A 24,925-nucleotide genomic window follows, 5' to 3' on the forward strand; every position below is an offset into this window, starting at 1 on the left:
TACTCATACTCAAACTACCCAAGATGCAACGTAACGTGACGTCGCCGATCGTCATTTCCTGTCAAAACGGCAGTTTCAAGCTAGCTACAACGAGGGTAGGTTCACTTCCTGTTTTCAAAACAAAAGCACCAATTGTATGGTAATGGCTTTCCCTATGATAAAAGGCAACGGGTATTTTATTTTGTGAAAATAACCGGAAGTGCGTTGCTCACTGCGGCTAGCTTTAGTAGCGCCGAATTCGTGGGAACAAAATTGTAAATAGCCGGTATTTTGTCAGGTTTTCGACACGTTGGGGATCTAAACGACTACTTTCACACCTGAAAATGTTTCAAATGTTGCTAAAGTTTACAGAGTTTAGAGCTTAAGGGAAATCAGCTTCAGGCCGGCTGATTTCGGCTCGGGCAGGAGCGAAATGCATTGTGGGTAACAGTCTGCATACTGTCTGATCGATGAGTATGTAGTATGTAGTATGTAGTATGTAGTATGTAGTATGTAGTATGTAGTATGTAGTATGAAGTACGTAGTATGTAGTATGCAGTATGTAGTATGTAGTATGTAGTATGTAGTATGAAGTACGTAGTATGCAGTATGTAGTATGTAGTATGTAGTATGTAGTATGTAGTATGTAGCATGTAGTATGTAGTATGAAGTATGAAGTATGCGGTTTCGAACACAGCCAATGAGACGTTCAGGGAAACCCAGCTTTCATTAAAACAAACAGCTCCCCCCGGTGGCCGCACACAGAATCACTCTGCTCATTTTAAACATTTTATTCCATCTTTTCTTTGTTTACAGTCAAATAAATCGAATCAAGAGAAAGTCTGCGGGATGTAAACTAACAGCTGTAAAAACCGAAGGCACTTAGCTTCCATCGCCTGTTAAATATGTTTCTCTCCTCTTTTGTACAGATATTTACATTCTTCGTCATGATGAGCAGAACATGAAAGTCTAAACCAAAACAATGTTTTCCATGATGAAATTTAACTGAAGGTTAAATATAACAGGATGAAAACTCAGCAAAGAGAAATGTCTAATAATAAAAGAAGAGATTAGAAACACAAAGAGTGTAAATAAAAGTGTTAAAATGCAGGAAGCTGCTGCTCTGAAAGTTTCAGTTCAAGCTTCTTCTTCTTCTTCTTCAGTTCTTAAGACAAACTGCAGATTCTGAGTTAAACAGAAATCATTAAAATGATGAGGTCCATGATGGCGACTGTGTTGTTACCATGGTGACAATGCAGGGCTCCGTGTGGGCGTGGTCAGTGGGAGGAGCTGCGGTCGTTGGCGATGTCCTGCAGGCGGCGCAGCAGAGCCGTGTGGTTGTCTGGACAGACGCGTTTGGGCGATGTCTCGTCGTCCAGAGGAATACTCCGCTTCCTGGTGGGAGTTTCTCCAGTCCGGATCATGCTGTTGATCTCCTGGAGACGCTGCAAGGACAGAGGAAACAGGACTTAGGAAACAGGACGGAGGAAACAGGACGGACGAAACAGGACGGAGGAAACAGGACGGAGGAAACAGGAAAGAGGAAACAGGACAGAGGAAACAGGACAGAGGAAACAGGACGGAGGAAACAGGACAGAGGAAACAGGACGGAGGAAACAGGACAGAGGAAACAGGACAGAGGAAACAGGACGGAGGAAACAGGACGGAGGAAACAGGACAGAGGAAACAGGACAGAGGAAACAGGAAAGAGGAAACAGGATGGAGGAAACAGGATGGAGGAAACAGGACGGAGGAAACAGGAAAGAGGAAACAGGACGGAGGAAAAAGGACAGAGGAAACAGGACAGAGGAAACAGGAAAGAGGAAAAAGGACGGAGGAAACAGGACGGAGGAAACAGGACGGAGGAAACAGGACGGAGGAAACAGGATGGAGGAAACAGGATGGAGGAAACAGGACGGAGGAAACAGGACGGAGGAAACAGGACAGAGGAAACAGGACAGAGGAAACAGGACGCCTCAACGTGCTGCATCATGTTATGTGTCAGACCATGATGGCGTGCAGAGTTGCGTGCGCGCCTGTTTCTAAGTGTGCATGTGTGGTCTCACGTTGGGGGGGCTGCTGCAGATGTAGTAGAAAATCCTTTCCCGGGGAGAAGATGGCGAGGGGGCGGGGCCTGTCTTGTGAGGGGAGATGTAGATGGAGTGTCTGCTGGACAGAAGCATCCGCCGAGGAGAGCCGGTCCTCAGGGTAGGGTAGGGACAGAGGGGGGGGGACCCCACCTGCACACAGATACATAAAGCATCACCGCGGGTCGGGTTGTTTACTTATAAAACTCATAAAATGTGACTTGAAGACGGATTTTTAAAAATCTGTGAAGTTCACACTCATTTAGATTATTGTAATTCCTCGTTTGTTGGGCTTGTTCAAAATGCTGCCGCCCGCTGGCTGACTGGAAAGAAAAGCCACATCACCCCTAGTCCTCGCCTCTTTACACCGGCTGCCTGTTAACGTTAGGATTCAGTTTAAGGTTTTATTAGTTGCTTTTAAATGTGTAAATGGTTTGGCACCACCTTATTTATCAGAGCTTATACAGCTGCACAATTCTGCTCGGGCACTTCGGTGGTCAAACCAGCTGCTCCTGGCAGGACCTCGGTCCAGGCTCGAGCCTCCTCAGCAGCTCCTCATCTCTTCTCCTTGGCGTTCACTCCCAGATGAGCGAGGAATCTCGGCTCTCTCGCCTTCTCTTTATCCCTCTTACTCTCTTTTTATTTTTACTTTTAATTAGGGCTGGGCGAGTTAACTCGTTATTATTTAACTCCGATAAATATTCTATCGTGCATTAACACCACTTAATTTTATTTATTTATTTTTTTTATTTATTTTATTTTGTAAAAGTCTGCTGCTCACAGGCTTTTATTTTGTAAAAGTCTGATGCTCACAGGCTTTTATTTTGTAAAAGTCTGATGCTCACAGGCTTTTATTCTGTAAAAGTCTGTTGCTCACAGGCTTTTATTTTGTAAAAGTCTGATGCTCACAGGCTTTTATTTTGTAAAAGTCTGCTGCTGTCTGCTGTGGAACAGGAAAAGAAAGTAATCGGCGGATCCACCAAACATGGAGAAGGGTACGGAACTTTTACTCGGCCATTTTCATGTTAAAGTTCTTCCAGACGGCGGAGTCGACAGAACCAAAGTCATCTGTAAACACTGCCAAGTTGAATTGTCTTCTCAGCGTAGTAGTTCCAGTCTAAAATATCACTTAAAGGCAAAACACACAACTGATAGCAGCAAGTCATTCAAGGAAACAGACAGTGGAGCGAGGCTTCTACATAAAAACTACAGAAAGATGCTGATGTTAAAAGTGTGTTTGCACAACAAATGTTATGGCACTTTCATTCATATGGCAGCATATTTAAAATAAAGCTAAATGCTAAAGGCTATACACTACTTTTGGATTCATTTTTGGATTTTGCATACAAATGCGATCAATCGTGATTAATCAGGGAAATCATGCGATTAATTAGATTAAACATTTTAATCGCTGCCCTGCCCTACTTTTAATCTGAATTCGTTTTATATTGAATGATTAGTATCCCTTGTGTTGTATTTATTGCTGTCGTGTTTGTGATTATCTTTATTATGCTTTTGCTTCTGTACAGCACTTTGGTCGACTGAGGTTGTTTAAAATGTGCTCTATAAATAAATAAATAAACTACGACTAATAGAGGAACTCTATCTGTATCTGTATGTAGAGCTGGAGGGTTGTTGGTTTGACTGCTGGAACAGTTAAAGAAGGCATAACCTGTCACCTGTAAGACTGGTGTGCATGTGCGTGTGCACGTACCCCGGCAGAGGGCGAGCTGGCTGAGTATCTCAGAGCAAAGGGTCTCATCTGTTTGATGAAGACGTTGTTGTAGAAGAGGATCAGGTCTCCTCGCTCCTCCTCAGCTTCACCCGCTGTGGAGGAGGAGTTCCTGCTGGTGGGGGTGGAGGGGGCGCTGCCGGGCCGAGGGGCCGGTAAGGTGCTGCTGGAGCGGATCGGAACCGGGCTGATGTCTCCACCTGCTGGGAGGAAGTCAGAGAGGCACGAGGAAGAGTTTTCACCAACACAGAACCTCCTCGTTTCATCTGTTTCTGCGCTCGACTCAAGCTGAACTGGATCAGAACTTCACATCAGCTGCAAAGTTTTAAATCCAAAATTCCTGTTTGGGTCACAGTTTGGAGACAGTTCTCTTTCACAGCAAACCTACATCCAGAATAGGGCTGGGAGAGTTAACTCGTTATTATCGCGTTAACTCAACGATTATTTAACGCCGATAAATATTTTATCGCGCATTAACGCAGGTTTTTTAAAAAATATATATAATTTTTGGGGGCTTTTGTGCCTTTAATGGATAGAAAGTTCAGAGGGACAGGAAGCAGGGGGCAGAGAGAGGGGGAACGACAAGCAGCACAGTGCCGTCCGGTGTGAGACTCTAACCGGGGCCAGCTGCAGCCAGGACTATAGCCTGTGTACATGGGGCGCCTGCTCAACCCACTACGCCACGGACCACCCGTTTTATTATTTATTTTATTTTGTAAAAGTCTGTCGCTCACAGGCTTTTATTTTGTAAAAGTCTGTTGCTCACAGGCTTTTATTTTGTAAAAGTCTGCTGCTGTCTGCTGTGGAACCGGAAAAGAAAGTAATCGGCGGATCCACCAAACATGGAGAAGGGTACGGAACTTTTACTCGGCCATTTTCATTTTAAAGTTCTTCCAGACGGCGGAGTCGACAGAACCAAAGTCATCTGTAAACACTGCCAAGTTGAATTGTCTTCTCAGCGTAGTAGTTCCAGTCTAAAATATCACTTAAAGGCAAAACACACAACTGATAGCAGCAAGTCATTCAAGGAAACAGACAGTGGAGCGAGGCTTCTACATAAAAACTACAGAAAGATGCTGATGTTAAAAGTGTGTTTGCACAACAAATGTTATGGCACTTTCATTCATATGGCAGCACATTTAAAATAAAGCTAAATGCTAAAAGCTATACGCTACTTTTGGATTCATTTTTGGATTCTGCGTACAAATGCGATTAATCAGGGAAATCATGTGATTAATTAGATTAAACATTGTAATCGTTGCCCAGCCCTAATCCAGAACCAGCAGTGATGGGTCTCCTTGTGTCACCAGGTTGTGGGCAGATAAAAAGGACAGAACTCTCCAGCAGATAAAAACTGAACAAAGTTCTGTGATGCGGGACTGGACCTGTCGATTGTAGAAGTTTCACACTGATTTCCTGCCCTGGACTCTTAAATGTCCTGGCTGTGGGGTCGGTACCTTCTCTCCTCTTTTCTTACCAGGATCCGAGCTGCCGTCAGCTGATGAGCTCAGTTTGTTGGCGTCAGCGGTTCCGGACGGACGTCTCCTCCTCCCTGAGATCAGCACACTCCTGTAGACCTGAAACACACGCGCACACAGTTCAGTATGTGCACGTTTGCAGGTTTTCAGTGCAGCTGCTGCAGAGCTGATGTTGCTCCAGATGTTCAGGTCAGGACGACTCACGGCTGTCGGTGTGAATTTGGATCTAAATGCAGGTGTTTCCCTCTAAAGTGAGGTGTCTGTGAGTCTCTTACGTTGCTGCTGGCCTGAGGCTGAGAACGGTAACACTTCATGATGTTCTGGAAGGATCGGTCTTCTTTGGTCACCTGACACAAACAAACAGTTACCTCAGACATGTGTGGACGTGGAACACGGCCATCAGGAGCAAAGCTTTTCTCTTTAATGGAGGGAAGGTGCTGCTGATGATGGTGGGGGGGGGCAGTTTAAACAAAGAGTGGAACGGCTGCTGTTTATTCAGCGGGAGCTACAACGTTCTTCTGACCCTTTGAGCTTCACTGCAGAACCTCTGACCTCTGATCTCTTATTTAAGTGCCTTGAGATGACATTTGTTGTATTTGGCGCTATATAAATAAAGATGAATTGAATTGAATTTGACCCCGACCTCTGATGCCTGACCTCTGATCTCTGACCCCTGATTGACCTCTGATTGATCTCTGACCCCTGACCTCTAACCCTGATGTCTGATTGACCCCTGATCCCTGACCTCTGACCTCTGCTAAAATTAAACTAATCCAACCTGGTTATCAGCAGAAAATCAATAATCTTTTAAATCATTCTCTAAATTAATTCATTAATTAATCTTCGATCAGAAGAAAATTGATCAAAATAAAAGATACATTTTTATCTTGTTTTTAATAAACGAAAAAATAAAATTGAACTGTGAAGAAAGATCTAAAAACAAGCTTTTTAGAAGTTAAAATGAACTTTTAAAACCTTGTTAACAGAAACCGTGTTCATACACATCATAAATCTGTTTCAATCAAACGACCTGAACACGCGGCGCGTTTCCAACACGCGTGTAAACTGCAGCTGTGAACACACCTTCGCCATGACGTAGACAGCGCACATGAGCAGCTGGTCCAGGTGACGGTCCCTCAGCATCTCGGTGCAGTGGACCAGCGAATATTCAAAGCACGTCCAGATCTTCCTCCTCAGATCGGCTGAGATGTCCAGCCTGGCGCAGAGGTCTCTGAGACGAACGCTGGCCATGTGGTACACCTGAGAGGGGACACGTGACACGCTGAACCGCACTGACGGACGTGGGCAGGTGTTCCTGTCGGGCGGGGGGGGGGTCGTACCTTCCTGAAGAACAGCGAAAGCGAGCCTTTCTTCAGCGGGCCGCTGGACGTTTTGGCGGCGGGTTTGGTGACGGCCGATTGGATGGCGAGGGCGCCGGTCAGAGTGTGGGCCGTCAGCGGCTGCAGTGTGGCCGCCCCCACCTGCACCGGGATGAAGGTGATACCCCCGCTCTCATTGGCTATCCCTGCAGAGAGGTCAGAGGTCAGTGCCCGTTATGCGCCACCCGTCGGCGTCTCATCGGGTTCAGGCCCTCACCCTGCACAGGTATGGTCACGGTCTGCCCGTTGTTCGCGGTGACGGTGGCGGTTGCCATGGTGACCACAGTCTGCCCCGCCGGGATGGGGGTGACGATGCTGGTCTGGCCCGTCTTGGCGACCGAGGTCGGCGCTGTGCCGGCCTCGCCCTCCAGCGGGTCGACAAACAGCCGGCGGCGAAACCCGCCGGTAGGAGGGGAGCTGTACCGGTCCACCAGGGTGGTGGGGGAGGGGGAAACACCTGCAGCAGGAGGTGGAAATGTACTTTATTTATTCAGCCATTTACACACAAAGTACCAAAGTGCCTTACAGCAGGTAATAAATAAAGAGAAGAAGAAGTAAAAACAACTAGAAAGAGCTGTTCCTGCAAAACAGCTGTGAGAATGCATGAGCTGAATTACCTTAATAAAGAAAAATCTTAAAAAGCTAAAAGATTTGAACATTTTAAAATTTGAATGGTGTCTCTAGCTGAAAGTATGCAAAAGTAGTTAAGATTTGAAGGATTTGAAATGATTTGAAGATAAAATTAAGCTAGAAACAGTTGAAATGGCTGAAAGTATGCTTAAATAATTATATAAAAAAAAAATTATAAAATATGGTCTGACATGTTGGGGATTAAACCCAGGCAACCTGCACGAAAGGCTGTTAGTGTTACCATTAAGCCATTTCGTTCTGTTAAACCAGAAGTGCATATAACCTACTTAAAGACTACACAGACAGACACAGAGCTAGCTGCTGCAGCCGCGGGACAAATCTGAGGCGCAGACTGTCTTCTAACGCGTCTTGTGAGAAAAGTTGAGCAGCTAGAAAAATTTTTTTAACACCATTAGAAGCAGAAGGCTTAGAGGAACTTAGCAAAGTAGTTTTACATCTGTGGAGTCAACTATATTTAAATCCAAGCAGTTTGAAACACTTGAAGCTGATTCAAAAAGGGCAGATTTCCTCAGAATTTGACAAGTTGTTCAAGCTTAAAGGCTCATAGTTCAAAATCTGTCCATGTGAGCTCTTTAAGAGTTACATTGGCTGAAAGAGGACAAGTTTTCCTACATTTTAAGGTATAATTTGTTTCTCTCAGTTAAACTGTATGAAAGTTATAGTAATTTGTTTGAAAAGTTGAAACTTATCAGCACTGCTGAATGTCTCACTCTAAAATCCAAGAAGGAACCTAATCTTCATGTTTTTTAAACTGTCATATTTCAAAATTGGCCAAATATTTTTAAAAGATGAAACATTTTGTAATAGCTGAATGTCTTATGAACATTTTAAAATTTGAATGGTGTCTCTAGCTGAAAGTATGCTGAACTAGTTACGATTTGAAAGGATTTGAAGGATTTGAAGGATTTGAGAGGATTTGAAGAACTTAATTTTCATATTTTTGAAACTGTCTTATTTCAAAATTGGCTGAATATTTTTAAAAGATGAAACATTTTGTAATAGCTGAATGTCTTATGAACATTTTAAAATTTGAATGGTGTCTCTAGCTGAAATTATGCTGAACTACTTGAATGCCGAAAAATGGCGGAAGAATACGGAATAATATGGAATGCTAATAAAGAGAAACAGAAACTTAATAGTGAGAATGCTTCATGCATTCTCACAATAAAAGAACAGTGAAAGCAATAAAATACAACAAAATCGATTAAGATAAAATAAGATAAAAGTGTCCTCATGCTACTGGGTATTAAAGCCATCCTAAATAAGCAGGTTTTTAGCCTGGATCTGCAGAGGCCCGGGTCAGAAATAAGAGGCACGGGGGGCTTATTCCAGAGCCTGGGGGCAGCTTTGGGAAAAGGCTCGCTCACCCCAGGGTTTGTATTCTGACCTGGGCACTTCCAGCAGAAACTGATCTGCTGACCTCAGAGCTCTACCAGGACTGTTAAAAGCTCAGATAAATACGACGGGGCGAGGCCGCTAAGAGCTTTAAAAACCAACATTAAGAGTTTAAAATCAGTTCTGTAAAGGACAGGAAGCCGATGGAGGGAGTTAAGAACAGGAGTGATGTGCACACGTCTGTTGGTGTTGGTTAAAAGACGGGCAGCAGCGTTCTGCACCAGCTGAAGGCGGCTGAGAGAAGACTGGGAGACGCCCACATAAAGAGCATTAAAACAGTCTGACCTTCAACTTATCAGGGCATGGATAGCTTTCTCAAGGTCATGAAGACTTAAAAACATTTTAACTTTGGCCAGGAGACGCAGCTGGAAAAAACTAGTCCCGACGACATTGTTCATTTGTTTGTCCGAACTCAGATCAAAGGTCAAAGGTCACTCCCAGATTTCTGACGGTTGAACTGAGCTTTGAAGACGAGGTGCCAAAGCCGGCCGTCACAGTGTCCCCAAACACAATGCATTCAGTTCTGTCATCATTTAAATGAAGAAAATTTTGAGCCAACCACAGCTTAATATAAGCACTAATATAAGGGTGGGTGTTATTTTTAACACAGCACAGGCGGACACACACCTCTCCAGGATGGATGGATGGACTGATTTTCAGGTGAATACAAACCGACGAAGCGTTAACAGGAACTCACCTTTAATGGTGCTGCTGGTGCTGAGCTCAGGGCCGTGGTTGATGGGTGTGTGGGGGACGCCGCCGCCCGTGCTGCTGTCACTGTTTTGTTCCAGATACTGAGGAGGCATCACCTGAAACACACCCACAGGAATCATTCATAAAAATCACCTGAGACAGAAAAAAACTCATTCAGGAGCTTCTTCTGCAGCTTTCAGCTGCTTTTATAATTCAAAACTGGCTTTAAAATGTAAAAGAAAAGTAGGGCTGGGTAAGTTAACTCGTATTGATCACGTTATCGCATTAATTATTTAAAGCCGATAAATATTTTATTGCGCATTAACTCATGTCTTATTTTTTTAATTTAAATTTTTTTTTTTCTTTTTTAAATTAAAACAATTTTTTTTGTTTTAGTCACAGTCAGACACTTTAATAAAGGTTTGTTTTAATTAGGGCTGGGCGAGTTAACTCGTTATTATCGCATTAACTAGTTAATTACTTAACGCCGATAAATATTTTATCGCGCATTACGCAGGTTTTATTTTTTTATCATTTTTTTTATTTAAAAAAAAAAAATTCCTGGGGCAGAGAGAGGGGGAACGACACGCAGCACAGGACTATAGCCTCTGTACATGGGGCGCCTGCTCAACCCACTACGCCACGGACCACCCCTGATTTATTATTTATTTTATTTTGTAAAAGTCTGTTGTTCACAGGCTTTTATTTTGTAAAAGTCTTACTCACAGGCTTTTATTTTGTAAAAGTCTGTCGCTCACAGGCTTTTATTTTGTAAAAGTCTGCTGCTGTCTGCTGTGGAACAGGAAAAGAAAGTAATCGGCGGATCCACCAAACATGGAGAAGGGTACGGAACTTTTACTCGGCCATTTTCATGTTAAAGTTCTTCCAGACGGCGGAGTCGACAGAACCAAAGTCATCTGTAAACTCTGCCAAGTTGAATTGTCTTCTCAGCGTAGTAGTTCCAGTCTAAAATATCACTTAAAGGCAAAACACACAACTGATAGCAGCAAGTCATTCAAGGAAACAGACAGTGGAGCGAGGCTTCTACATAAAAACTACAGAAAGATGCTGATGTTAAAAGTGTGTTTGCACAACAAATGTTATGGCACTTTCATTCATATGGCAGCACATTTAAAATAAAGCTAAATGCTAAAAGCTATACACTACTTTTGGATTCATTTTTGGATTCTGCTACAAATGCGATTAATCGTGATTAATCAGGGAAATCATGTGATTAATTAGATTAAACATTTTAATCGTTGCCCAGCCTTAAAAAAAAAGATTAATTTCTTCTGTTTTTACTTCATGTGACAGCAGGTGGCAGCGTTGCGTCTGCTCAGAGTCAGACACATTGAAACAGCAGCTCGTCTGCTCGGTAACGTGAAGGAGACCCGGTTACGTGTTCTGCCGACAGCAGATGGACCCGAGGCCGTAAACAGTACCTGCTGACAGGAAGGGACGCGATCTTTGGCTGCTCGGAGGCTCTGCCACAGCGGGGAGTCGCTGGTCCAAGCCAGACTCTCCAGAACCTGCTCCTCCACCTGGTTCAGGTGCTTCACCACCTCCCGGAACAGACCCTGCTCCGCCCGCACCAGCACCTCGATCACCTGCACGTAAAACCGGCCGATGAGCACCTCTGTCTGAACTTCATTCAGAAACATCTGCGTCAGCTATGAGAAATAACACCTTATAGAAGTGATACGCGGGGAGCCGGAAGATTCTGATCACGTTGGGGAAATCTCCCGGAGGTCTGTAGGAGAAGGTGACGATCTCCAGGCAGCAGGCCAGCAGGGAGCGGTGGAAGACATCCTGCTCCAGAATACACTGCAACACACACACACACACACACACACACACACACACACACACACAGATTCACAGAGACACAATCCAGTCTTTTAACCCTCAGACCTGATTTAAAACACAACTTCATTTCTGAGAGGGGACATTTTTGTCCCCTTTTAAAGCAACTTAAAAACATCAAATGTTAATTTTTTTCCCACTTTTTTTTTCATTAATCTTTTCTTCCACTTCAGTTCTGATCATAACTACCAAGTTTTCAATTATTTTCAAAAATGTAACCCTTTAAATACTGGTTTATATGATATAAACGCCAATTTCTGTAAAAAAAAAAAAAAAACACAAAAACTGCTATATTTTCAATATATGGAATGCAAAGTGGAATTGTTGAGCGGGGATAATTATGGTCTGGGATATGTCAATGATCAGCAACAACATTGATTTTTAGGGATTTTTAATTTTTTTGTTATGCCTGATTTAAAAATAAACTCCTCCATTTCTGAAAAGGGACATTTTTTGTCCCCTTTTAAAACAACTTAAAAACATCATATGTTAATATTTTTTTCTGCTTTTTTTAAATATATCTTTTATTCCACTTCAGTACCACTGAAACATCCCATAGTTAAGCTGCTATAGGCCCAGACTGCTGGGGGGCCTCATCTGTCACACCTTTCCTCACTTTACTCTCTTTTTCCCTGTTTAATTTCTCAACTGATATTATGTACATGTGGCATTATTGTGGTCATTAACTGGTGTTTCCCTGTTCCAGCAGGTTTCCTTTGAATGGTGTTACAGGGTTTTTCCCTCTTTTCTGTCCTCTCTAACCCCAGCTGGTGGAGGCGGATGGCCACCCTTGCTGGTTCTGGTTCTGCCAGAGGTTTCTTCCTGTTCAAAGGGAGTCGTTCCTCTCCACAGTCGCCTCAGGCACGCTCTGGCTGGGAGATTGGACTGAAGACAAGTTTCACTGCAATCTGTTGGTCTCCTTAGCTGGGAAATTGTTTTTGAATTGGCTCTATATGAATTAATTGGATTATTTTGTAAATAATTATGATTACAATGAATTGAATTCCAATTGGCTTGAATTGGACTTTATTATTTAAGTGCCTTGAGATGACATTTGTTGTATTTGGCGTTATATAAATAAAAATGAATTGAAAAAAATTAATTGATTAATTGAAAAGTCTCAGCCGTGTCCTCCTCGATGGTCTAAAACCCGCAGCGCTGCCATCAGGATACTCACGGACAGGTCGGCGTCTCCCAGGATCATCTTCTCCCTCTCTATAATGGACTCCAGGATCCTGTAGTAGAGCGCCTCCGCCAGGTGGAAATACTTCACCGCCATGTCTGTGAGAATAACACCATTAAAGGGACAGTTCGCCTCTTTTGACATGAAGCTGTATGACATCCCATATCAGCAACATCATTTATGAACATCTTCTTATCCCCTGCTGCGTCCTGTGAGCAGAGTTCCAGCCTCGTTTTGGTGTTGATGAAGGTAGTCCGGCTAGTTGGCTGGGGTTTAAAAAATAAAGCGTTTTGCTTCTCAGAACAATATGCGTTCAAAAGAGTAATACATTTGCATCACAAAATCATTCTCCAGGAAAAAGTCAGACCTCACAATCGCTTGGCCCTATCTTCGTATCACTGCCTGCTATGTAGACCGAAGTGCAGACCGAGCAGCAAACACTGTAACAGGCGCGGCTGTCGGCAGGCTGCAGCAGGCAGTGATACGAAGGGAGAGAAAATAGGGCCAAGAGATTGTGAGGTCTGACTTTTTCCTGGAGAACGATTTTGTGATGCAAATGTATTAAGGCGCTAGCATGGTTGCCGCGTCTGTCACGGCGGTGTCGCACCGTGACGTCAAAATGACGTATCAGGCCTGGCGCTTCCCTTGAAAAGACGGCGCAGCGCGTTGTCGTGCACCAGTCGATTTTTGTAACTTGGCGGCGCCGAGCACAACGAACCGGATGGACCGATGTGAGACCAGGCTCAGTGAGGAGGTGCGTTTGTACAGGCAGCTGTACGAAACTGCAGTGAAACAGCACAGGGAGCACGTAAACTCCCAAAACTGGTGCACAGAGATGGGCAGAACTTTGGGGAAAGAGGGAGAGTTCGGTAAGAATGTGTGGAAGAAGCTACGGGACAGATACGTGAAGGCAAAGAAGAGGGCAGAGACTCTGTTGATGCCGGGGGCTTCAAACCTTCACCTCTTTTAACTGAATTAAAAAATTAAAATGATCCGAAAACTGCAGCAGTATCATTAATTACAGTATTCCTGCTCTTGACAGCGGCATTGTTTTCTTCTCCACTTTCGTGGTTGTAGAGTAGAGGTAACCTTCACGTAGCAGCGCCCCCTCTGTGACGGAGAAAATTGCAACTACTGGCGCAACGACTTGCGCCACTATATAGGGTCCTATGGCAGGCACGAACTCGTGACGTCATCAACACCGCTCGCGCGAGCAGACGCGGCAACCATGCTAGAGCCTTTACTCTGTTTAACGCATATTGTTTTGAGAAGCAAAACGCTTTATTTTTTAAACTCCAGCCAACTAGCCGGACTACCTTCATCAACACCAAAACGAGGCTGGAACTCTGCTCACAGGACGCAGCAGGGGGTAAGAAGATGTTCATAAATGATGTTGCTGATATGGGATGTCATACATACATCATACTTTTGATTCATGTCAAAAGAGGCGAACTATCCCTTTAATATATTCACAGGCAGCAGATCGGCTGTATGCTGACACCAGTTCATGTCACACCTTTGCCCACCGCCCTGCCGTCGGCGCTGCTGTCCTCGTAATGATGCGAGTACACCTCAAACATGTCCTTCAGGCGCTGACTGATGACATCACTGGGGTCTCTGGCACAGGCTCTGGGACAATAAGGCGGGAGTGTTGTGTCATTACACCAGAGTCAGTAAAAAGGTTTCATTCCTGCTCCGATTGAAGCTGAACCACAAACGTACCGCAGAGTCTCGGTCAGCTTGGCGCTCCGCCCCTGTTTGGTCCCCGACAGCAGAGTGTGAAGACGCCCGACGCTCTTCATGGCGGATGACAGCGGGGACGCCAGGCGGACCTCCTGGATGTACTTCCTCCCCGTCAGAGGGGTGGAGACCTTCAGAGCCGAGGCCTGGTGAGGGAGAGACGGCGGGTCGTCACGCTGACAGAAGAGGACAGAGCGGAGGAAGAGCGAGCAGGAAGCGAGACTCACGGTGAGGCTGGCGTGCAGCCTGAAGGTGGTGCTGTCCTGGGTCTCCACCGTCTCACACAGGCAGGGCCCCGGGGTACCGATGTCCTCGTTGGCCCCCTCCCCGGTGAAGATCCTCTCGTCCAGGCTGCCGGTGGCCAGAACGTGTTCCTCATAGAGGCGACTGAGCGACTGGCTGAGGGCAGAGCAGAGCAGGGGGCGGAGTCATAGCAGGGGGCGGAGTCAGAGAGGAAGACACGAAGCCTCCTCTTCATCAGCAGTGCAGCTAAAACATGGGCTGTGTTCGAAACTACATACTACGTACTACATACTACATACTACATACTACATACTACATACTGCACACTACATACTACATACTGCATACTACATACTGCATACTACATACTACATACTGCATACTACATACTGCATACTACATACTGCATACTACATACTACATACTGCATACTACATACTACATACTACATACTGCATACTACATACTGCATACTACATACTACATACTGCATACTACATACTGCATACTACATACTGCATACTACATACTACATACTACATACTCATCGATCAGACAGTATGCAGAGCGTTTACCCACAATGCATTTCGCTCCTGCCCGAGCCGAAATCAGCCGGCCTGAAGCTTATTTCTCTTAAGCTCTAAACTCTGTAAACTTTAGCAACATTTGAAACATTTCAGGAGAGAAAGTAGTCGTTTAGATCCCCAACGTGTTGAAAACCTGACCAAATACCGGCTATTTACAATTTTGTTCCCACGAATTCGGCGCTACTAAAGCTAGCCGCAGTGAGCAACGCACTTCCGGTTATTTTCACAAAATAAAATACCCGTTGCCTTTTATCATAGGGAAAGCCATTACCATACAATTGGTGCTTTTGTTTTGAAAACAGGAAGTGAACCTACCCTCGTTCTAGCTAGCTTGAAACTGCCGTTTTGACAGGGAATGATGATCGGCGACGTCACGTTACGTTGCATCTTGGGTAGTTTGAGTACGAGTAGTAACCTCATGATGCATACCCAACATTTCAGAGAATCTAGTATGCATCCGGGAACTTCTCACTTACTCAAACTCGCTTACTAACTCAAACAGTTAGTATGAGAAGTAGGAGAAGTAGGAGAAGTATGCGGTTTCGAACAAAGCCATGCTCATCTGATTCAGAACCAGAAACCAACTCATTTTTAATGTTTCAGCTGGTCCTCAGGTTAAAAACTACCACCTACTCTGAAAACCTGAACCAAAAACCAGTGTCTACTACTTCTGTTCTGATCCAAGGTCATCAAAAAGGGTCACAGACTTCCTCCCACAGAACAACCTCTGATCCAGATCAGTCCGCCTTCTCTGAAGGCAGCTCACGGACCTCCACCGGCTGCCTGAATCAGATCCGGTCCCTGATGCTGCCTCCAGAGAGACTTCTGGGTTAAACTCAGTCCCAAAGGCTGATGCTCCTTCTGGACCTCCAAGTTCCTCTCAGGAACCTCGTCTGGCTTCTACGGTCCTTTAAACAGATTCAGCTCTCCGTGCTGACACCAGAGTTTGTGACTGAACCGAAGTTTCAGTGTAAAAATCATTGAGGTTGCTTTGGGAGAAAGCTAAAAACGGTAAATGTAACGTTTAACACATCACTGTTGGTGTAAAACTTGGTGGTTTTGCACTCACAAACCGTCTCCAAAGTTCATGGGATCCAGAAAGCCGGTCAGACTGTCCTCTTTCCCTCTGAGGATCTGTGGGAGAAGAAGAAGAAGAAGAACAGGAAGTCTGTTAATGTAAAAGTGATGAAGCACACATCAGGACGTGGATCTTTAATGCAGAGTCCCAGCAGGTCAGAAGGAGGTGGGACCCACCCTCTTGTGGAAGAGCTTCTTGATGAAGGGCTTCCAGAAGTGTTCCTTGACTCCTTTGGCCTCCAGCACCAGGCCGTCATGCAGCTCACACAGCTGCTCGATGAAGCAGAATGGGCCTGAGGGCGGCCTGTAGTCCTTACTGCTGAAGTCCTCTGGCAGACCTGCTGGAGGGAAACCATGACAACGGTCACATGATGGGGCTTCGGCTCACGGTTCTTGTATTTCTCATGACTCTAAAGCTGCAGTTACTACAAACGTCAGAGGGTTTTAACCGCGTGTCTATAAGTGCTTCTGACACATTTCAACTTTTTATGCTCATTCCTGAGCCTGAAACTGGCCCGTTGTGTTAGTCCAGACTTTTACTGAATTGCTCTGGATCAGAAAATTTCTTTCAATGTGGAGGAGCAGCTACCGGGGGAAAGATGATACAGCTCCTTCCCTCCGGATGGTAGAGCTCCTCCCCCCGGATGGTAGAGCTCCTCCCCCCGGATGGTAGAGCTCCTCCCTCCAGATGGTGGAGCTCCTTCCCTCCGGATGGTAGAGCTCCTCCCCCTGGATGGTAGAGCTCCTCCCTCCAGATGGTGGAGCTCCTCCCCCTGGATGGTAGAGCTCCTCCCCCCAGATGGTAGAGCTCCTCCCTCCAGATGGTAGAGCTCCTCCCTCCAGATGGTAGAGCTCCTCCCCCTGGATGGTAGAGCTCCTCCCTCCAGATGGTAGAGCTCCTCCCTCCAGATGGTAGAGCTCCTCCCCTCCGGATGGTAGAGCTCCTCCCCCCGGATGGTAGAGCTCCTCCCTCCAGATGGTAGAGCTCCTCCCTCCAAATGGTAGAGCTCCTCCCCCCTGCTGGTAGAGCTCCTCCCTCCAGATGGTGGAGCTCCTCCCCCCGGATGGTAGAGCTCCTCCCTCCAGATGGTAGAGCTCCTCCCTCCAGATGGTAGAGCTCCTCCCTCCAGATGGTGGAGCTCCTCCCCCCAGATGGTAGAGCTCCTCCCCCCTGCTGGTAGAGCTCCTCCCTCCAGATGGTAGAGCTCCTCCCCCCAGATGGTAGAGCTCCTCCCTCCAGATGGTAGAGCTCCTCCCCCCGGATGGTAGAGCTCCTCCCCCTGGATGGTAGAGCTCCTCCCCCCAGATGGTAGAGCTCCTCCCCCCAGATGGTAGAGCTCCTCCCTCCAGATGATAGAGCTCCTCCCTCCAGATGGTGGAGCTCCTCCCTCCAGATGGTAGAGCTCCTCCCTCCAGATGATAGAGCTCCTCCCTCCAGATGGTAGAGCTCCTCCCTCCAGATGATAGAGCTCCTCCCTCCAGATGGTGGAGCTCCTCCCCCTGGATGGTAAAGCTCCTCCCCCCAGATAGTAGAGCTCCTCCCTCCAGATGGTGGAGCTCCTCCCCCTGGATGGTAGAGCTCCTCCCCCCAGATAGTAGAGCTCCTCCCTCCAGATGGTGGAGCTCCTCCCCCTGGATGTCCCTGACTTGGGAACTCTCAGGTCACTGACTTATGATCTTTGGACTGGGAGTGAGGACTTAGAGAGTCTGAGCGGTACCTCTGAAGTCCGGGTTGAGCAGGTCCTTCCTGGCGTTGCACAGCAGCGCGTTGGTGAAGACGAGGTCGAGCGCGCACAGCAGCAGGTGGTACGAGTTCACCAGGTCATCGCTGATCATGGGGAAGTTCCCTGAAGAGGAAACAGAGACCAACATGACACCACGTGAGGAAATAATCACCTCTTATGAGTTACCGCCGCGACCACAGACGGGTCCAAATGGGTCGACTCCGTCTGCAGATCACAGCCAGAGAGAATCAGCATGTCAGGAGGTCGGAGATTTAAAAGCACTTTAAGTCTTTACCTTTGGCGTGGACAAACAGCACCCAGCAGAAGTTGAAGACCTCGGTCACTGTGCACGGATGGCGTCTGCAGACAAAAACACAGATCTGTGGAAGTCATCTATAGCTGAGAGGCGCTCCAACCGTACGGATTTACAGCTGCCTCTATCAGCCCAACGCAGGCCAGTTTAGAGCCAGAGGGACCCCCCCCCCCACCACCACATCATAAGGGACCTGATACCAGGACTGGAAACGCTCCATGTTTGAACCTCTACTTTTCCTGTTCCTTAAACCGGTGTTTCCCATTCTGGTCCTCAGCCACACAGCTCAGCATGTCTTCCTCACTGAAAAAAGTGACTATTTGGTGAAGTAAACTCTATTAGAGTAACTGTCATCATTTCTACCTTTTATTTTTAAGATTCAGTAAGAACTAGAGCTTCTTAAGTAAAATTAAACATTTTATTAACGTAATACATGAATTATGGGGGAAGAGTAAGTTTTACTTAGGCTTCCTCATACAATTTAAATGTTTAATAGTTGTATGTACATAAACCTAGAAATACTACATAAACTTTACTCTGAAAGTGTATCTTTAAAATCTACTAAGTTACTTCATAACAGCAAATACTACAGATATATAAAATTTACTTAAAATTTTGAGTAAAATGATATTCCTGCCTATGAAAAACAAGTTTACTTAATTTGTTTAAATAAATATAACTTAAAACTTAGATGTAATTAACTCATTGGCTGCCAGCCATTTTCAGTTCAGAGACACCCATACTGCCAAGTGTTTTTCAGTATTTTGACTGATTTTCCAAGACCCACAGAAAAGTGTGTCTTATGACTATGTACACACCGAAATTACCAAAAGAAAGAGTAGACTCTCTTCTTTGATCAGGAAAAAATAGTTTGTTTCTACCATTTTCAGTCTTTTAGTAATAGACAGTAGAACACAGGTTGGTTTCACCAAAATCAGCTGTTTGACACAAAAAATGGAGAAAACGAGCACTTTTTTTTGTGTGTGCATAGTGGCACTGCTGCCACCTAGCGGGTAATTTTGCCAGTATATTCTCTGTTTAGTGTTTACAAGCCTAAGATTTAGTGACGAACTCCGCTAGATTGTCCCCCAGCCCGCTCCGTTAAAAAACGCATTTGTCTTTGGCAGTGAACGTTTTTTTTTAAAGTGACGTCTATAGACGTCAATGGCACCGAAAGAGTTAAGTAAATGTTACTTAATATCTTCAAAACTGTTATGTTTTATGGTAAGTAAAATTTACTTTGATACTGGCAAGTGAGTGTTACTGGATATTGCAGCATTAGATATTACTTAAATCATTTGAGTGCAAATACTTACAAAGGTTTTTTAAGTAAATCTTATGAGTAGTTTTTTTCAGCGCATGTTCAAATGAATGATCAGCTGTTTGGGCTCTGCAGGAGCGGATTCACACCTGAATCAGGTGTGCTGGAGACACACGGAGACATGAACAGATTACCCTGGAAGTGGCCTGATCTGTGGCAGAGCTCCAGTTATCGTCTCTGGGTGGAGTCACTGGGAGCATTGTGACAGTTAAAAAAACACAACTTTTGGAAACGTTTCTCCATGAAACAACCTTTTTTTTTTTTTACACTAAACCCACATAAGAGGCGGAGCTTTTATCCTCTCACAGCTGCATCGTCAGCCTGAACCAAATTGTACAATGATGAATGAAAGCTTCACAAACTTTTCTCACTGTGAGAGACGAACAACAAACTTTTAAATTCGTTTCACACCCAGATGTTGTTTCGGTTACCTTGGTTACCTGTTACAAGCATTAACACAGGAGGCAGACTGAGGCTGTGTTCGAAACTGCATACTACATACTACATAATTCCATACTCATCGATCAGACAGTATGCAGAGCGTTTACCCACAATGCATTTCGCTCCTGCCCGAGCCGAAATCAGCCGGCCTGAAGCTGATTTCCCTTAAGCTCTAAACTCTGTAAACTTTAGCAACATTTGAAACATTTTCAGGTGAGAAAGTAGTCGTTTAGATCCCCAACGTGTTGAAAACCTGACAAAATACTGGCTATTTACAATTTTGTTCCCACAAATTCGGCGCTACTAAAGCTAGCCGCAGTGAGCAACGCACTTCCGGTTATTTTCACCAAATAAAATACCCGTTGCCTTTTATCGCGGGGAAAGCCATTACCATACAATTGGTGCTTTTGTTTTGAAAACAGGAAGTGAACCTACCCTCGTTGTAGCTAGCTTGAAACTGCCGTTTTGACAGGAAATGACGATCGGCGACGTCACGTTACGTTGCATCTTGGGTAGTTTGAGTATGAGTAGTAACCTCATGATGCATACCCAACATTTCGGAGAATCTAGTATGCATCCGGGAACTTCTCGCTTACTCAAACTCGCATACTAACTCAAAAAGTTAGTAGGAGTAGTGGGAGAAGTATGCGGTTTGGAACACAGCCTGAGACATACACCTGAGAGTGGAGGCTTCAGGTGTGACTCTGACATTAATGTGGGTGAGGTCAGAGGTCATGTGGTCCCACCTCTGCTTGCGGCTACGATGAACTCGCGGGGGCTCCTCTGACGGGGCCTTGAAGATGGATCTGAAGATGGGGACGAATTTCCTGAAGATGACGGCCGACACGGTGAAGTTCCGCTCCAGCTTCTCGGTGCTCTGGCAGAAGTCCTGCGGTAGGTTGGCCATGTCCTGCCACTTCTTCATCTTGTTGAAGAACTCGATGAGGCTGGAGAAACACAGCAGGAGAATCAGAGCCGAGCGGGCCGTACGCAGAACCCAGCAGCTGCTTCCACACACTGAGTTATGTATCGGTTATCAGACTCAAATCATACAAACATGAAAGCAAAGTCTTTCTTAACATGGACGCTCAGTTTGGCTTCCTGTTAGCTTTAGCTTTAGCTGTTTGCTTTGGGTCACTCTCAGAGTCATGTGACTGGGAGAGAACATCATCTACACAAACAAACAAACAAACAAACAAACAAACCTCATCTCAGAGCAGCGGAGGATTCTGGTCAGAGAGACGTAGTTCCCCTCAGTGGTACCTTTCCCCACCGTCTGCACCATGGACCTGCAGGCCACGTAGAGAGAACAGGCCAACCAGTGCAGCTCGCTGCCCTGCAAACAGGAGGGTTCTCTGAGTGAGCAAACTGATTCAACAAACGAAAATATGAAGAAGAAATCAAGAAGGATGACATCACAGACACATAAACACACGTTAACACGTGTAAACATATAAACACGTAAACATATCTTAACACGTGTAAACATATAACACGTAAACATGTCTTAACATGTACATGTTTAAACATTTAAACACATGTTTAAACATGTAAACACGTGTAAACAACACAAAGAAAGAAGGAAAATCTGAGAAGACCCATACTTTTAAAGGAGTCAGCAGAATCTAAAACCCAGAGAACAGTCTGAAAGTCTTTGATCGTGTTATCTGCAGATTTCAGCTGCTGGGTCTTGGTTCCATTTCTGTGTATCTGGCTGTTCTGACGGGCTTAGACGGGATTAGTTTCACTCCTAAATGTTGAAACTTTAAACTGTTTTTAAACTTTCAGTTGGACCCGTTGGTGCTCATGAGCTGATGAAATACAGATTTGTATTTTACAGCGTTCCGAACATCTCAAACAAAGCTCTGAACACGTTCAGCTTCGCCGGGATGAAACAACCCAGATGTGAGGAGTCCGGCTTGTGATCTGGACCTGGTCCAAATGTAACAACAAGCTGTAACCGGCAGGTTTAGAACCGCTCAGAACACCGGTGCACCTGGTCCAGGCGGGATGTCTGACACCAGGGGCGAGGCTAGGGTATTTGTAGTGGTGCCACCACCGTGAGATAGCTCGGCACCCCCTGGCTCAGCACATTTTTAAAATATTATATTATGCAAAAAACTTGCTCTGCCCCTGCGCACTTTGGTGCGACTGGCCAATCTGGCAACCTCGTGTGTCTGGCAACCCTGCTTCAAAACGAGGCTTGTGACCAGTCCACTTATCAACTACATCTCTTCTGATTGGTTGGCAGTGGGCCCTTCTGAATCCACACAGAAAGAGACCATATTCATTTATCTAATTTATTTATTTTTGTGTGTTTTATTTATTTATTTATTTTCAAAAGGCATTTCTTGATATTATTAGCCTTGGGTGATTACAAAGTGTGGCTTTTTTTTTTTTTTTTTTGCTCAAGGATGCATTATTTTAGTGACCATTTTATTTATTTTCTAACATTTGTTTTTGTTTTAACTCTTTACTTCCAAAATAAATGTTGAGCAGCCGCGGCTATTCAGAGACAACACGGGAAGCCGGACAGCCTCTCCCATTCTCTGGTGAAATTGCTACATCTTCAATGTTAAATTGACGAAAAAACAGTTATTCACAAAACACAAGATATGCCCAATATCTTTACATTTACTTTCATAACTACAACATGTTGTCCTGTAGCTTAATGAAGTGATTTGTTCTGAAATCGCCGCCGTTCACTGAGGAAATCATGTTATGAAGCCGCCACTAATAGCCGGGCTTCCGAGCCGAGGGCTGCCCGGCTTCAGGAGGGGGCGGGAGAGTCAAGTTTTTTTCTACAATTCAAGGTCATCATTGGCTAAATCGACAAAAACTCATCACTTCCGGAAGCCCGGCGTCTCTGGGGGTAGATTAGATGTGGGCGTGTCAATATGAGGGGCTGTGTCGTGATGATTGGAGTTAGTGTTTGTCCATCATGAGAGATGTTGTGGCAGCCGAACTTTTAAGCGGGGAGAAGCACGCTGGGACTTCAGTCCCAAAGCGGATACCAAAGAGACTGGTTGTCTGTGAAAGTGCTGTAATACTTTCAGTTGTTTCTTTCCAGAATTCATGCTGCCCATTCACAAATGTTACCTTTTTTAAGAATACTTACCACCACCATCAAACTCTAAGTATTCATTATGACAGGGAAAAATGCTCCACAGATTCTGATCCAGCCATTTACAGGCCTTAAGGGCCGTGTATACTCTCGCAGCAGTGTGTCGCAGTGAGCTTGTCGCAGACATGACGCAGTTATTTTTGATTTATGCCCACTTTTGAAGCGCTGTCTGCGCTATGTTAATCCCACGCCACAACGCAAGAGGGACAATCACGAACAAGCTAGGATTGTGGGTGTTACGGTCACGGAGGTCATTCAACAACAATGGCGACTGGACGAATGCGCACTTTGATTGAGATGCAGCTGATCGATCTAGAAATAGAAGAAATATTGCTACTACTGGAGCTGGCAGAGAGGCGAAAGAAGCGTCACGGTTAGCACGGTTAGCGTCACCATTAGCCGGTTAGCAAACCGGAAATACGCATAGTGTAGAGCGGATGTAGAGTTGACCAATCAGAGGCCTCCTTTCTCTCCTCCCTGCGGCGATGTCTGCGGCACTGTCTGCGGTGAGTTACAATTTTGGGGAGGTGCACCAGAGTGTCTGCGTAAGGGGGGGGGGGCATGTCTGCGTTAATCGCGACACACACGCAAACGACCTGGTTTCCGACCATAAATCAGCCTTTAGATTCCATCATACTTGATTTTGGCCTTGCTGTGTCAATTTTCAAAGTCTATACCTCCTTTCTGTGTATTTGCTGGGCATACTTGTCATACTAGACACAGCTATGTTATAACTAATTCTTTTTAACTTTGCTATCTTCTGCTTTGGGATGGCACAAGCCACTACAACCCTGAACGCGTAATATGGGCTTCCCCTGTTTTAAAAGTCAGCAGCCGCCACTGATGTTGAGTTATCTTTAATATTTGTCTCAGGCTCTCTGTTATCCCTGCTGAGCCACAGTCTTTTGAAATGAAGAGGTCAAAATTGAATATTGTAGGGGAAAACACTACTCAAAGCAAAACTAATACGGCGCCAAAATTTATAAATGTACTAGTTCGCCTCAATTAGTGAGAAATAATGTGCCTCTGTGAGCACTGGGGGCTGGGCACCCCTAAAGACCAGATCCTAAAATCGCCCCTGTCTGACACACTCCACAGCAGAACCGAACCGGTCCAGATTGGAGGATTTACGCCATTACAGCTGGACTTTGCGGTTTCGGTGTTCATGGCTCGTTCAGAACTGGCGGTGGTTCTGTTTCAGCCCGGCTGGACCCGAACCCGAGCACCAACCCACCCAGACATCCTGAGTTTACCTCCAGAGTGAAGTTCCTGCTGATGTTCTCGTAGCTCTTCCACGCCTCGGTACTCGCCTCCTCGTCCATGTTCAGGGCTCGGCACAGATCCTCGAACCCGTTTCGGGCTTTCTGCGAAAAGTCGTCCTCGTCGCTCATTTTTTTCAGCTTTTGCGGACAAACTGCAGTTTTTAAGGTGGAGAGAAAGCGGCCGAGGCGCCGTTAATGCGACTGTTTGTCTGAATAACAACGTTATTACGGAGCTGTTCGGCTCGCTGTGGCCATTTAAAGGTCCTCTGACAGATACGGGAGCCGCGACGCTGCCGACGTACGGCCAGAAGAAACGCGAAGCGTGACGTCACTTCTGTGCGTTCATCAGTTAGGGAATAGCGCAAACGACGTATCTCACCCCAGCCCACTAAACGTACGTAGCAGAGCCCGACGGCGAGTACTACAACTTCCGGTTGTTTTTGTTTTTCTCTTCTGACGGCGGTTCAACCGGAAGTCCATCCGAACTTCGACAAATTGTGTTTTATCAAAAGTTTGTGGCCATTACAACGGTTGAATTAAAGCTTTATTAAACCGTTTATTTCACAGCTCAGCCTTCGGCTCTCTTTTCTCCTGCTTTTAACTTTCTCCTGAAGCCGTTTAGGCTTTTTTTTTTAATATTTTATATTCTTAAA

General features: G+C 45.4%; 1 protein-coding gene across 3 annotated transcripts; it reads right to left on the reverse strand.

Annotated features, from left to right (window-relative positions):
- Positions 1–755: 755 nt before the first annotated feature.
- On the reverse strand, positions 756–24,560 carry rbl2 (retinoblastoma-like 2 (p130)). Of its 3 annotated transcripts, none has more exons than XM_075470724.1 (22): positions 24,264–24,560; positions 21,092–21,222; positions 20,633–20,833; positions 18,107–18,171; positions 17,806–17,934; positions 16,265–16,425; positions 16,080–16,144; positions 14,408–14,579; positions 14,163–14,326; positions 13,957–14,069; positions 12,435–12,538; positions 11,081–11,218; positions 10,837–11,001; positions 9,399–9,510; positions 6,873–7,112; positions 6,617–6,801; positions 6,360–6,536; positions 5,552–5,623; positions 5,276–5,375; positions 3,781–4,001; positions 2,046–2,219; positions 756–1,424 (listed from the first exon to the last, which is right to left on the reverse strand). In XM_075470724.1, the coding sequence occupies exons 1-22, from the start codon at positions 24,399–24,401 to the stop codon at positions 1,257–1,259; spliced, it is 3,195 nt and encodes a 1,064-aa protein (XP_075326839.1). In that variant the 5' UTR covers positions 24,402–24,560; the 3' UTR covers positions 756–1,256. The 3 variants fall into 3 exon arrangements, with proteins under 3 accessions (XP_075326839.1, XP_075326840.1, XP_075326838.1); XM_075470725.1 differs by having other exon boundaries at positions 3,781–3,998; positions 16,265–16,428; XM_075470723.1 differs by having other exon boundaries at positions 16,265–16,428.
- Between the last annotated feature and the right edge of the window lie 365 nt (positions 24,561–24,925).

This window comes from Odontesthes bonariensis, chromosome 7 (genome assembly GCF_027942865.1).
Source record: "Odontesthes bonariensis isolate fOdoBon6 chromosome 7, fOdoBon6.hap1, whole genome shotgun sequence".
NCBI classification, from domain to species: Eukaryota; Metazoa; Chordata; class Actinopteri; order Atheriniformes; family Atherinopsidae; genus Odontesthes; species Odontesthes bonariensis.

Coding starts and splice junctions, on each gene's coding strand:
- rbl2 (XM_075470723.1), bottom strand. CDS start 24,401: ATGAGCGACGAGGACGACTTTTCGCAGAAAGCCCGAAACGGGTTCGAG. Junction 14,327..14,407: donor GGCTGCACGCCAGCCTCACC/GTGAGTCTCGCT, acceptor CTCCCTCACCAG/GCCTCGGCTCTGAAGGTCTC. Junction 7,113..9,398: donor CACCAGCAGCACCATTAAAG/GTGAGTTCCTGT, acceptor CTCCTGCTGCAG/GTGTTTCCCCCTCCCCCACC.